The sequence below is a fragment of the Pygoscelis adeliae genome, unplaced genomic scaffold, assembly GCF_000699105.1.
Source record: "Pygoscelis adeliae isolate BGI_AS28 unplaced genomic scaffold, ASM69910v1 Scaffold186, whole genome shotgun sequence".
Lineage (NCBI taxonomy): Eukaryota > Metazoa > Chordata > Aves > Sphenisciformes > Spheniscidae > Pygoscelis > Pygoscelis adeliae.
The window spans coordinates 6,170,230-6,182,951 of record NW_008825071.1 but is presented as its reverse complement, the minus strand read 5'-3'; the positions used below and the strand labels follow the sequence as shown (position 1 = coordinate 6,182,951).

Below are 12,722 nucleotides of genomic sequence, written 5' to 3'. Positions count from 1 at the left end.
AAACCCCATGAAAAAAAAAAAAAAAAAAAAAGGAAAAAAAAAGGTCAAGAAAAATGAAAATTTCCTTATGGCATCTCCTACCTGCCCATCACAGCTGAAAGCCAATCAATAAAGCACCATGGTTGGATTCCTGTCCAAGTCAGGCAGTTAAGGTACCACTGACCAACTACACTTTTAAACATGCACACTCCATATTCTTGCCAGGGCATTTCAGCGAAGTGTCATGCCTTACACTGTCTTTAAAGCTGGCATTTTAATCTTACCCTAACTTTTAGTTTTCTTATTCTTCAACTTCAGCACATGTGTTTGAACACCCTTTCCCTCTCCCTGCATATGCAACACAAGCCTACCCTGTCAGCAGGAGAGCACTCTCCCTCTACTGCTCCTGTGCCACCAGCTCTATACTTTGTCCATCCTGGGTTCCCTAGCGCTACCATCTCCCCACACAGGCATGATTAATCCTTCTAGAAGGCTGACAAGGATACCGCACATCACATTGACGCAAACAGATCTTCAGAGGTGAAATACAAAAGACACCGCACAAGACAACTCTAACAGGCTTATTTCTCCATCAAAATCTAAGCTGACTGCTCAGTTCCCAATCTCCTTGTGCCACAATTATGTACCAGTCCCTTCCTGAACGCCTTCATTCACTACAGCTACACCAAACACGCTACTGCACAAAAACTCTTCTAGCTCCCAACCCCAGGTTGGGAGTGGAGCAAGCGGCGCTGGCATGCAGCTTTAACGCTCATAACTCCTCATTTCTGCAGGCCACAGAGGCACCAAACTTAATATCGTGAAAGGGCAGAAGATGCCATGGGGCAATCCCAACTGCGCGTAGCAGCGTTTTAGTCCATTGAATGTGTTTTAGTGTTTAACTGACTGATTTCAGCAGTGTGAGAGCTGCTGTCAGTACCAACAGTCGTCTGCTCATATTAAATGCACTCATACTCTATTCTCATCCTAAAATATCAACAGGAAAGCAGAACAAAACAAAAATCCACTGAAAAGATCCAGTAGCTTAGGGATAGATATTTACAACAGTTTTTCAAATTCTGTGCATCATCCTAAGTGTCTGCAGCTCTGCTAGATATACCTATGTATACAAACACCACAGCAACAGTAACTACAGCTACAGTTACTCAATGCATATTGCCTTGAGATGCAATTCTAAGTAAAAGATACATAGATAAAAATACTAACCAGTAAACAAACAGGTGTCGTAATTTACTACTTTAAAATACCATTTCTTCAAAGGATTTATATAAAGAAAGAAAAATAAATAGGTTATGGTCACAGTTCGACTTCCAAACTTAAAAGCAGGCTATTTCTTGGCCAAAAATATTTACTGAATAGGAGTTTTCCCAGCTCGTAAGGGTCTTTCGTATAGCACAGGGGGGAAAAAGTGCTGGCAGGAGTACTCAGCAATGATGCATTACTGGAAAACATCTATTTTCGTAATTGAGTTGATTTCAGTCTGAGCGCCTCAAGTAAATCCCACTATACAACACAGGACATACTAGAACAATTATATATAAATTATATAAAGGTCATACACTAACATGAATTTGTCAGAGATGCAAAATACACAACCGGATAAAAGAGCTAATTTCCACTTCACTGGATGCACACCTCTGAAAAGCATCAAGTTTTCACCTCCAGGCCTCTCAGAGATTTCTTTGCTTCCCATTTCAAAGTTCAAGTTATTAACACATATGAATCAGTAAGTCCTCAAAAAGAAAACCTGCACCTAACGGTGAAGTTCACTGAGATAGAGCAGATCAATCTAACCACTTCCAACCATCAAAAAGGAATTTTCGTGCTCTCTCCATCCCCCACAGTTACCTCACGCTAGCTCTGGTGCATAGCAGGCTACTCTCCATACTAGCTGAATTCATTAATCTGGCAAAAAGTACATGCTTCTCCACTGGACTAATGAGTTCAACTGGCTCAGTGCACCAGAACTGGCCCAAGAGAGAGCAAGATCAGGCAGCCAGGATGAGAGGAAGAAACAAAACTTCTCCCTTCTTTTAACCATCCTGTGTCTGTACTGCCATTAAAGAGATTGTCCCTTTCTCCTCTTCATCTCACCCTTCCCTTGTGCTGCCGCTAGCACATACACGCAGCCAAGTGACAAACTGTATCAGGGCTCTATCAAATAGATCCAGCCAAAAATTTGTCTATAGACTGTGACGGCGAGGATCACCCCTCAGGGGCATCAGGTCGCTGGTCCAGCTCACCATGTGGCTGCATGGGTGCTGATACAAAAGCAGGAATAGAAATGGAAACAAGATATGACTGACTCCTGCAGCGGCACAGACTTAGACTGGCTTAAACTAACTCTACTTTTGCTATTTAGGGAGTGGTTTCAATTTGGACGTAGGACAGCAGAGTTTGATATTCCGTTTAGAAAAAAGACAATAAAACTTATGACTTAATATGAACAATATGTTACAGGAATGTCATTAATTATGTAACATTTGAAACCCAACAATTTTATTTGAGGCAAGTGGACTAGTTCAGATTTATTTCTAAAAATCATGAAGAAGGGATTATGATTCCAGATGCCAGTGTATTTCCTTCTTATTGCTTGAAGCGAGCCTTATTTTCCTGAGTCTAGTTAGCTTTAGAATAAACATCCCAGGGAAATTCAGGTGCTGTTTCACATTTTGGCACTGCTTGCACATCTGTACCCATCATTATCACTTCCATCTGAGTGCAAAAAGCCAGCGTATGCTCCGATAGATAAATTGGTGTCTACCCTACTAGGTTAAATCCTTGTGACACTGAATGGTTTTATCTCAAGTTTTGTCCACACCTTTAGTTGACACAGTGACAACATTACAAAAAAGAGCACGAAGTACAAGGCACCTTTCTTCCTTCCTTGTAGGAAGTGCTACATTAGGCTCTAGTTAATCCTCAGCGGTGATCAGCGATGGACGCTGTAAATCACTGAGCATATGTTCAGTGTTACACTTTGAGACAGAAATCTATCAGCATCAAAACCAAAAAAGGTAAGATTAAGGAGACCACTTTCACTTACAACTTTGCAAGCAGTTTTAAAGGAGTTCAGTCTTAATTTAAGAAGGGACTCCAAATACAGTTAGTATTTTTTTATTGAAGGACTGCTGCACTTATGCAGTGTGCCTGCAGCTAAGTTGCATAGACAGTACGTAGAATTACATTAATTGAAATGCTGCTCAGACTCTTTTTCTCTTCCTGTAAGGGAACCCTGTAGTCTAAACCAATTATTTTTACTGAACAAGTACACAACAACGGCTAAAACAACATGGCATCAGGATAACAAACTCTGACATAACCGCACAGACAAGAAGTTTAAAGTTTTCAAAATTAGAATGATCAAGAAATACATTTCCCGTAGCACCAGATGGTCTTTACAAGGCCATTAGTACAAGTTACCAGATGCAGCAAAGTATGGTAACATACATTTTATATTTAGGATTTAAATACACGGTTTAGGCATAAAATTGTCTATCTTATTTATAGGTATTCTCTATACAGCAAGACCCAATTCATTACAGTATTTCAACATCACCAAACATAACTGATAATAGAAATGGCAAACTCTTCCTCTTTCCTGCATTTACGGTAAATAAGAAGTCTATGCATACAAAAGCTTTCAAGGTGTCATACCCCATACTACAAATTTGCTACCTCCTATAATATACTAGGCTCCCAGCAATGAATTAAATATTTTCACTGCCACTTTGCCTAAAAGCACGCACAAACAAACATGGTATCACAGGCTAATCTATGGCACATAGTAGTGAGGACATGTTATGTATGTAAAACTCAAGCAAGGGCAGGCCAAATTCTGCAACAACTCCTGAAGCAATGGTTAAATGCCATTCAAGGGCAACTCACAGCTTACTAATGTCCATCCCCGTGTCCAATGCTTTGTAGTGCAGACAAGGCTTTATAGATAACTTGAAGCATATTTCACAAAATTAAGTACTTACTGCTACAAATTTTCATCCCTGCCACTTTGGAGTGGCACTCCAAAGTAAATCACAATCTTCAAACAAGAAGACTGGAATTAAATTTTTAAATTAAATGTAGTGTTAGCAAAAGATAGCAAAGTACTCTTCATGTTCCCTCTGAAATATCTTTTCTATCCGTGCTGATCTACAAACTGAGCTGATAATACGACGTGCTAGTGGTTTTGCAAAATGTAACACATCAATCCTTTTGCACATCCACTATGTTATCTTATTCACAAACTTCAACACGTAAGTTATAATGACATAACAAAAGAATCATCTTTAGTTATTCTCTGTGATAATCTGATATTTTTAGGAAAACTCAAAGCCTTCCTACTTTTTAAGTATCATACATAGACGTTGTCTAGCATATGAAAGTTAAACCTCACAATTCTTTTAAACCAGCAGAATCTGCAGTTACTTTAAATAGTTAACCCTGCTGCATACGCTTCCTGACTAGATTTAAAAATGTTAGAATTGGTACCCAGGAGAAACTAAAATACTGATTCTCAGGCACAGCTGCTTTAGCTGCAGCAGCGGCTATTGTTATATTCTTTGACATTTTAAGGTAGTATTCTGAAACTGTAAAGCCAAGGTAGGCTCACCTCTGCTGCAGGACAGCAATCTTCAGTCATAAGGGGCAGCAGTGTCTTTCTGGCCACAATTTTTCATCACAGCTCAACCGACAGAACCAAGAGCATCTCACAAATATATAACCAATATCTCCAAACACTGTTCTCTTACCAGTAACAGGAAAAATTGCCATTGCACACAGAGACTATTTTTTTAGTGATTGAAGGTAATGGCATCTACAAATCTGTATATATTCTACAACTCTGTAAAATAAGTTTAATAACAAATACTAAGGGCCGACATTAGAACAGGTGCACTGTTATAGCTAAATTTAACATGTATCTAGTTGCACCACAGTAATTCCCTAATACACCTACATTTAAACCAGTTTAAACCTTGTTTACATCTGCTTAGCTCAGGATGACTTAAACTACAAATGCACCTGTATTACAGGCTTGCACATACTGGTACAGTTTTTCATTGCCAATTTAATATTTTGTTATCGTAAATATTTCAGTGCCTCACTAGACCTGTAATGCAGCATCAAAGAAAACGCCAGTTGAACAGTTTAACTCTTTGCTTGGCTTACTTTAGTCTTGGAGGTCACCAGACCTTGAGCTCTAATAGGGGAAAGGAGTCGTGAGACTCATCTGCTTCAAAAAAGAGTTTGATTCAAAATACAATCATAACTAAAAGCAAAGTCAGCCAGCTTTCCATGATACTCTCACGCAACTCTTTCCAACAGCAGGGCTACGGAGACAATAATAAACAACCTCAGAAAGGAGAAGGAAAATTTTCTACTGGCACAGGTATTCGCAAAGCTAGTGTGTGTGCTAAAACTGTATCTGTAGGACTTGAGTGCATGTTGGTGTCCATGTGTTGGCATACACATTTTTTCCCAGCAAAGGTGAACGTAAAGATTAACTTATGCTTACTTTAAAAAACATGGTGGTCACAACCGAGCCAAACACACACAAAGGCACTGTAATTAAATGCAACATGCAATTATGAGATGAGTTAAGAAACTCAAAGGAAACTCCCCCCTTGGAAATATTAGTACTGCTGCTCAAATATGAAAGCTTTCGTGCTATCGCATTTCCTAGACAAAGGGGAGAAAAAACATTTAAAGTCTTTTCTTGTGAAAAGAAGGGGAATGTATTTGTAAACTCTCCAACAAAAACAAAGAAAAGCAAATCTCATAGTTAAGAAAAGATCTTTTAATTAATCAGTACAGTAATCTGCAATACCACAATGACAAATACTGTATCAGCAAGTTGCAAAACTACTTACGCTTCAGGCAAAGTCAAACAAGCTAGTTCATACTTGCCTTCACTCAATTTTAAGTTGGTCCAACTGACTTGGCTTAAAGGGGTTTAGAGAGTACTTGCCCTGTCCCTTCCACCAACAAGGCTGGGGGTCTAACAATCTCCCACCGGAGGTGGTGATAAATAGCTATGAATAACACTACCTTCAAGTGGCTCAGCTGTTAGCAAAATTAACATCTCTTTGGCTTAAAAGGTGTATTTAAATTGTACCTTCAATTAGACAGTTATAACAGGCAGATAAGACCTGTTTAGGCATAAGGAGAAAGCAAGTCAAGACTTTGAAGCAGCACTATAAATAAAAATAAAATAAAATATGGAATGTAGTGGCAAGAAGGGAAGATACCTGGCACAAGAGATCTGTACAAGGGAAAATAAGAAATATGTCCAAATTTAGGGCAGCTGTTCATGAAACTCCATAGATAAGTCATTTAATACCCTAAAAAGTAATAAAAAATTCTGCCTAATGGCTAGAATTCTTCATTAAAAAAACATTGTGGGCACTTAACAATTCTTCAGCATTGACGACTTATATTGTATGTTACAAAAAGCACAGAGGAGAGTTTTCATTATGTTGTCTTAGCAGTACATAACAAGAAACGTATACTGACGAACATCTCCTCCCCCTTCTCTCATGACTGTATAACTATCACTATTCAACATATTGTAGATGTACAATAGCTACACAATAAATACTGGATTGATTACACAGAACATTAAAAAGATAGCAAAAAACCCACAGAGTTTTTGCAATTTAACAGCAGAAAAATGAAAAAGCGTATCACATGACCTACCACTAAAAAAAACAGAAGACGTTTTTAAAAAATAGTCTGGAAAACAGCAACCCTAGAGAAAAGCCTCTTACCTATTCTCTTCTTGAGAGCAACCTTGCAATTTGCTCTATATAAAATGCAACAGTGAGATGGAGGCATTATTTCTTCCCTCAAAAAGCAGCACAGCCCTGAAGACAGAATTAGAGGACGGACCAACAAAAGGATCACCGACATAGAGTAACATTGACACTTATGCTGAAACCACATGTCTGTGCGTGCTCTGTGGTCCAACAGCAGCACTGACAGAACCGCGCACACACAGAGGCTGCATGGCACCCCAGAGGTCACCTGCTCCAGCCTCCTGCTGAGAGGAGGGCCAAGAACAGCAGGTCGCCCACAGCTGTGTCCACCTGGGTTTTGAGCACCTCCAGGGATGGAGACCTCTCTGGGCAGTTCTTCTAACATGTCGGCTATCCTCACAGTTAGAAGATTTTTCCTAATATGAAATCAGAATTTCCATTTTTGCAAATTGAGTCCGTTGCCTCTTTTCCTATTGCTGTGAACCTCCTAGAAGAGCCTTGCTCCTCCTTCTCTATGCTCTTGTTGAGGTATTTGCTCTTCCTAAGCTGAACACACCCAGCTCTCTCAACTGTTTGCCTCAGCCCCCTAATCATTTTGGCAGCCCTCAACTAGACTCACTCCAGCACGTCAACATCTTTTTTTGTACTGGAGAGGCCAAAATTGGACACAACGCTCCAGATGCAGTCCTGGAAGTGCTGAATAGAGGAGAAAAACCACCTCCCTCAACATCCTTCCCACATTCTTATTAATACCACCTAGTATGCAGCTGGCCTTCTTCACCTCAAGGGTATGCTGCTGACTCAGGTTCAACTTGCTGTCCAGCAGGTACGTGGGGTTGTTTTCTCCCAGATGAAGGACTTAGCATTTGCCTTTGCCAACCTTCCTGAGGTTCCTGGCAGCCCATTTCTGTCGAGATCCCTCAATGCCAGCCCTACCCTTCAGCATACAATGGGGCTGACATTCCTCCCGGTTTGGTATCATCTGGGAACCTGTTGAGGATGCGTGCCATTCCTTCATCCCAGGTTGTTAATAAAGACATATAACAGTATCAGCCCCAATATCAACCCCCCTGAGAGGCTCTATTAGCAATTGGCTGCCACTGGAACTTTGTACTGCTGATCACAACCCTTTGAGGTCAATGGTCCCGCTAATTTTCCAACCACTTTATTGTCCACTGTGTTATGAATTTGTTACACGATGCTATGGTAGCCCGCATCTGCACCGATCTGAAATAGCTCTGCTCAAACTTTTTTAGGCAAGCAAAAGAGATTTTGAACTCTGTCCTCTCACAGTCCTTAGAATCAGCAGCAGCTCAGTTCCTTCACGGCACGGAGGCAAGAACCGGTTCTAATTACTGACTGGAGGAATAAATAACTCAGAGGAAGTGATGTGCTGCCAGCAACCAAAGGCAATTTGCAGTGTCCCAGCTAACACAGTCAATTATTTCATCTGCTTTTTTCTTCTCCTAAGATACTGCTCACTAATATTGTTTTTCTCCAATGCTTCACAGCCTCCAAGGCTGTCATGACAACGCTTTGAAAGACAAACCCCAAAATATTAATAAAATGCTACAGCAATCATCATTTACAATTTCTTGTACCACTGACAGTACAGTTAGCCTAAATGAGAGAAAACTGTCAATATCTCAGTTTAAAAAGTTCTTCCCAACTAGGATACATTTTTGTTTAGCCATGTACCACATTTAAACATCTGTTTTGCTAATGCAATTTGATATTGCTGAGACAGAGACAAAACCTCTGATGTTAACTACTATCCCATGCTTTTAAAACAAATCTTTAAATACACATTAAACATTTCTCCAAATCTATTCATATTTAGCTCAATGTGCTAGCCTACTACTAAATGAAAACAAGCAGAGAGATGCATACAAATATAAATACAACCACCTAAGCATGCTTCAAGGTGCAATCCTATTGATAGGCGTTAAACCAATACAATTATACTTGTGTAGGTCCCTATCGACATTCTTAATAAAGATTTTTTTGATTAATATTTTCCCGCTTAAGGTTTATGAAACATTACCTAGTTTACGTTACTCAATATGATACTCCAGGAACTCTTTAGCATGAGAGTTCCAAAATTTCCTCCCAAAATAAACTTGGTGGTTTATAGGATTCCTTCTGCCCGCTGCCTGCAGTCACTGCCCACCAAGAAAATCCCATGCATACATCAAACAATAGTTTACAATTGGCCTATCTTCAAGACAGTAGCAGGTAACAATGTAATGATTTAGGCACTGCTGCATGTAGTTTAAGTTCCCGATCCTGTAGCTATGCCGTCTGGGAAGAATCTTACACGATATCTCAAGTGACTGTGAAACTCACCGATCCAGAGGGGCTTTCATGACCAGGACCAGCGAATGTGCCTTTCAATGGCCTTCTGGTCCCCTCTTTCAGGTAATATCCTAACTACATCAGCACAAGGCCAACTACAAACATGCAGAAACTTATGCCGGTTTCATCAAGGAAAATATCTTTGGACTGTTTTCTTGTGTATCAGTGTAGCACATCTACATTATAAATATGCACTGGCACGTACACACGTAAGAAAAAACAAAAACGTATCGCTCCCCAGCAGAAGTTTCAATCTACAAATATTATCGCTAACATCAAACAGCTCTAAGCTGAAGCTTAACATAAACATACAGGTTTATGGGAAGGTTATAAAGACTTTTCAGTTAATTGTTTTTTCTCATGCTTAAATCCGCTTGTATGAGTTTAAAAGTCCAGGAGAGCCAAAGTTCTCTGACACTTTCATTTGAAAGGTTAATTATCACACAAAAAATAACCAAAAAAGTTCCTTTAGTCTCTTCTCCTATAAGTCACATTTAGAATCTTCAAAATCTGTATGTTACCTGGATGAGAATGGCACTATTCCAGGCTAAACCAGCACACACACACAAGTGCAAAACTAAGCATAAAATTAACAATAGGAACATACAGATACTATACTAGAAGCTGTTTAATAAGTCAACAATGCAAACACTCATCCCATTAACACATCCACACTAGTAATTCCAATCATCAGCCTACCTAAATGACTAGGACAAACCAGCATTTAGAAGCAATGGGGCCACATCCGGAAGATGAAACCCAGATGTTGGACGCAACAGCTCCCTCGCTGGCATGTGCTTAGCTCTCAAAGAAGCTGTAATTTTAACCCAAGTGCCTAAGCTCCTCACATGGTACAGAAGGAGCCTGGATATTTCAGCATGAGATGGCTGAGTAAACAGGTAGCATGCTAAGCACGGCCTCATCTAAAGTCAACACATTCAGCGTGGAGCCGTCAACATTTAGCCACCAGGAAAGCACAGTCAATAGGGAGAGACTCCTCAATTCTACTCCCAGAACGCCCAACATAGATACAAAAAGGCTCTTTTCTTTCTGAGGATTCCCACCCCACAAACCTTCATGGTGGGTGAGTCTATACCATCTTTACTTAGCAGTGCTGCTACTTTTTGTTTGTTAAATAATATAGCTGCTGACAGTGCACTTTTTAGAAGGCAGGATGGTAGCTCAGATGGGAAAATACCATGGTTTAGTTCCTTCACTAATGCGGGAATCTGTACCCCTATCTCCATCTTTCAGGAGAATATGCACGCTGCAGGTTAGTGTCTTCTCTTCCAGACAGCATCTGCCCACCATTCCTATTTGAGGCTGGTTTAAAAAAAGGCTCTAGATTTTAAAAACACACACACACTAACATAATGAAGCACGGCTCTAAAGTTTAATCATCAGGCACCTGGGGGGAAAAGGGCAGGATATATTAGGCTTTGCATGTTTGCTCCAAGGAACATCTAACATAAAACAAATAACTTCTGAAATCAAGAATCAGAGCCTGCATGCCTCCAGCCTTGAAGGGCAACATCTTCTTATACACGCTCTTTCTGTCTCAGCGAATCACGCATTCTTTTTCTGTATAGTAACACAGCTTCAGCCAGGAGAATTGAAGACAACACACAGCCTGGCAACTGGGATATTCACCCGGAAAGTGGAAGATGTAGGGTGATCCCTCCAGGCAAAAAAAAAGGAATCTGAAGCAGGGTCTACCACATTCTGGACAAATGCTTTAGCTAATAGTCATTAAAAAGCAGCAGCAGCACCTCCTCTTCCAACTGTCTTCTAAAGCTGCCACTGTACTTTATAGAAGACTGACTCTGTAGCACGTGCTGGGCGTGATCCGAGAATTCTCACCTGACTCAACTCCCCAGGAGACTATGGCAAAATAACAACATCCAGAAAGCAGACAATCATGAGCCAGGCATCACGCTCATCGTCTCTCATACAAGTGGAAAAAAAATTCAGATATCCAAGGAACTTTAAAGCTATTAGCTATACTGTGTACAGTGCTTAGGCACCTTCGGAGCTTGATGATAAGAGACTGAGGGTTTTCAGGACCACAGTTTTGACGGCAAGCACCTAGAACAGCTCTGTTAAAATATTTCTATGAACCTACTTATTGGTAATAGTTAGGGGAGGGGGGGGATCAGAATCAGAGGTATAACCTCATGTCAAGATTGCGCTGAGCACTTTTGTGTCTTCCCAAATTCATTACTGAGAGGCAATTAACACTAAACCACAGAATACTTCTGCAGAGTGGACCCTATATTGAAAATAGGAACACTTGTTGATTAATTCCAATTTAGCTATCTACTCAGAGCTCATCTTTTTATGTCACGCAAGTTAGCGAGCTGCATAGGGTTAAAAAGCTATCCATTATAACAAATGCACACCTGTCATCTATCAGTTTGCCTATTTATTTAATCATTACTATTTTTTCCCCAATATGTTACTGTTAATTTCATCTATCTATTCGATTTGCAGTATCCATTCTCCGGGCAGAATCCCACAGATATCCCCAAGCACGTGTTTGCTTTGGCACATTGTTTAAATAAACCTACTGGAAAACGCACAGAGATAACAGACAATAGGAGAGTCAGAAAACCATCTACGCTAATTATTTTAAATTCATGCATAAGGTTTCGGTTATCTACATAGTATCAACACATGCAACGTGGTAATTTCAACGTTATTCTATCATTCACATAAGAGCTGTCAACATTTGCTCTCTGAGTGCAGTGATCCTTTGTATGAAGCGTCACCATGCTAGCTTTACAAGGACAACGCTGCTGATCAGTACACTGTATAAAAGACTAAGCGTAGTACTTCCCAAATAATAACAACTAATTGAGCAACAACTCGTGCATAACAATCCCTCAATTTTGCACATAATATTCAATCCCCTAGCTTATGTTACCCATTTAATAATGTAAAGGTTTTGGCTGAACAGTCAACTTCAGGTTCATAAATGCACGTGGAAGGCATTTCCAGAGCACTGTCTCCGGGCATCTTGACGTTTCTTAGCAAACAGTAATTGGGAAAGATCTCTGCTTCTTCCCCTCCAGCCACTCTAAATGGCATGGGATTTTTGTGTCGCAATTTACAAACTGGTTTTTGTTATCCGTCTACTCTATCCTACAATACAAAGGAGAACAAATGCCTAACGAATTACGTTTCACTTGCACTGCATCAGCACGTTTAGGCACAGGCAAGAGACTGAAGAAACTGCCAGATGCAGACCTGAGGGTTCTGCATGCAGCATCCTACAAAAAACCCGTCGAAGATGCCCAACTACACAGCACCCTCACAAACTCATTTGCAATTCGAAACTTGTCAAGAAAGGCAAATATTAGAAGCGATGCACTTAAATCTGAAGAGTAACTACACTTGGTAACCCAGTACCAATTTAACCAGGGGGACTCATTCTGAGACGGGTGCATGCGGACAGCAAGCACAGATTAACTCCTTCTGGTGTTCGTCCTAGGGCCGTTGAGGACTGGGACAGCCCGGAGACAAAACGATCAGCCCGCGGAAGGGGAGCCAGCCCACCCCAGCCGCGGGGCTGCGAGGCGCACGGCGGCGGAAGGAGCACCTACCCCTGCCCAGCCG

General features: G+C 40.6%; 1 protein-coding gene across 1 annotated transcript in view; it reads right to left on the bottom strand.

Annotated features, from left to right (window-relative positions):
* NUP153 (nucleoporin 153kDa) overlaps window positions 1-7,137 on the bottom strand; it is a 40,654-nt gene extending 33,517 nt beyond the window's left edge. The window contains 1 exon segment of the mRNA XM_009326549.1: window positions 7,021-7,137. Coding sequence (XP_009324824.1) covers window positions 7,021-7,137 — 117 coding nt within the window.
* Window positions 7,138-12,722: the final 5,585 nt, after the last annotated feature.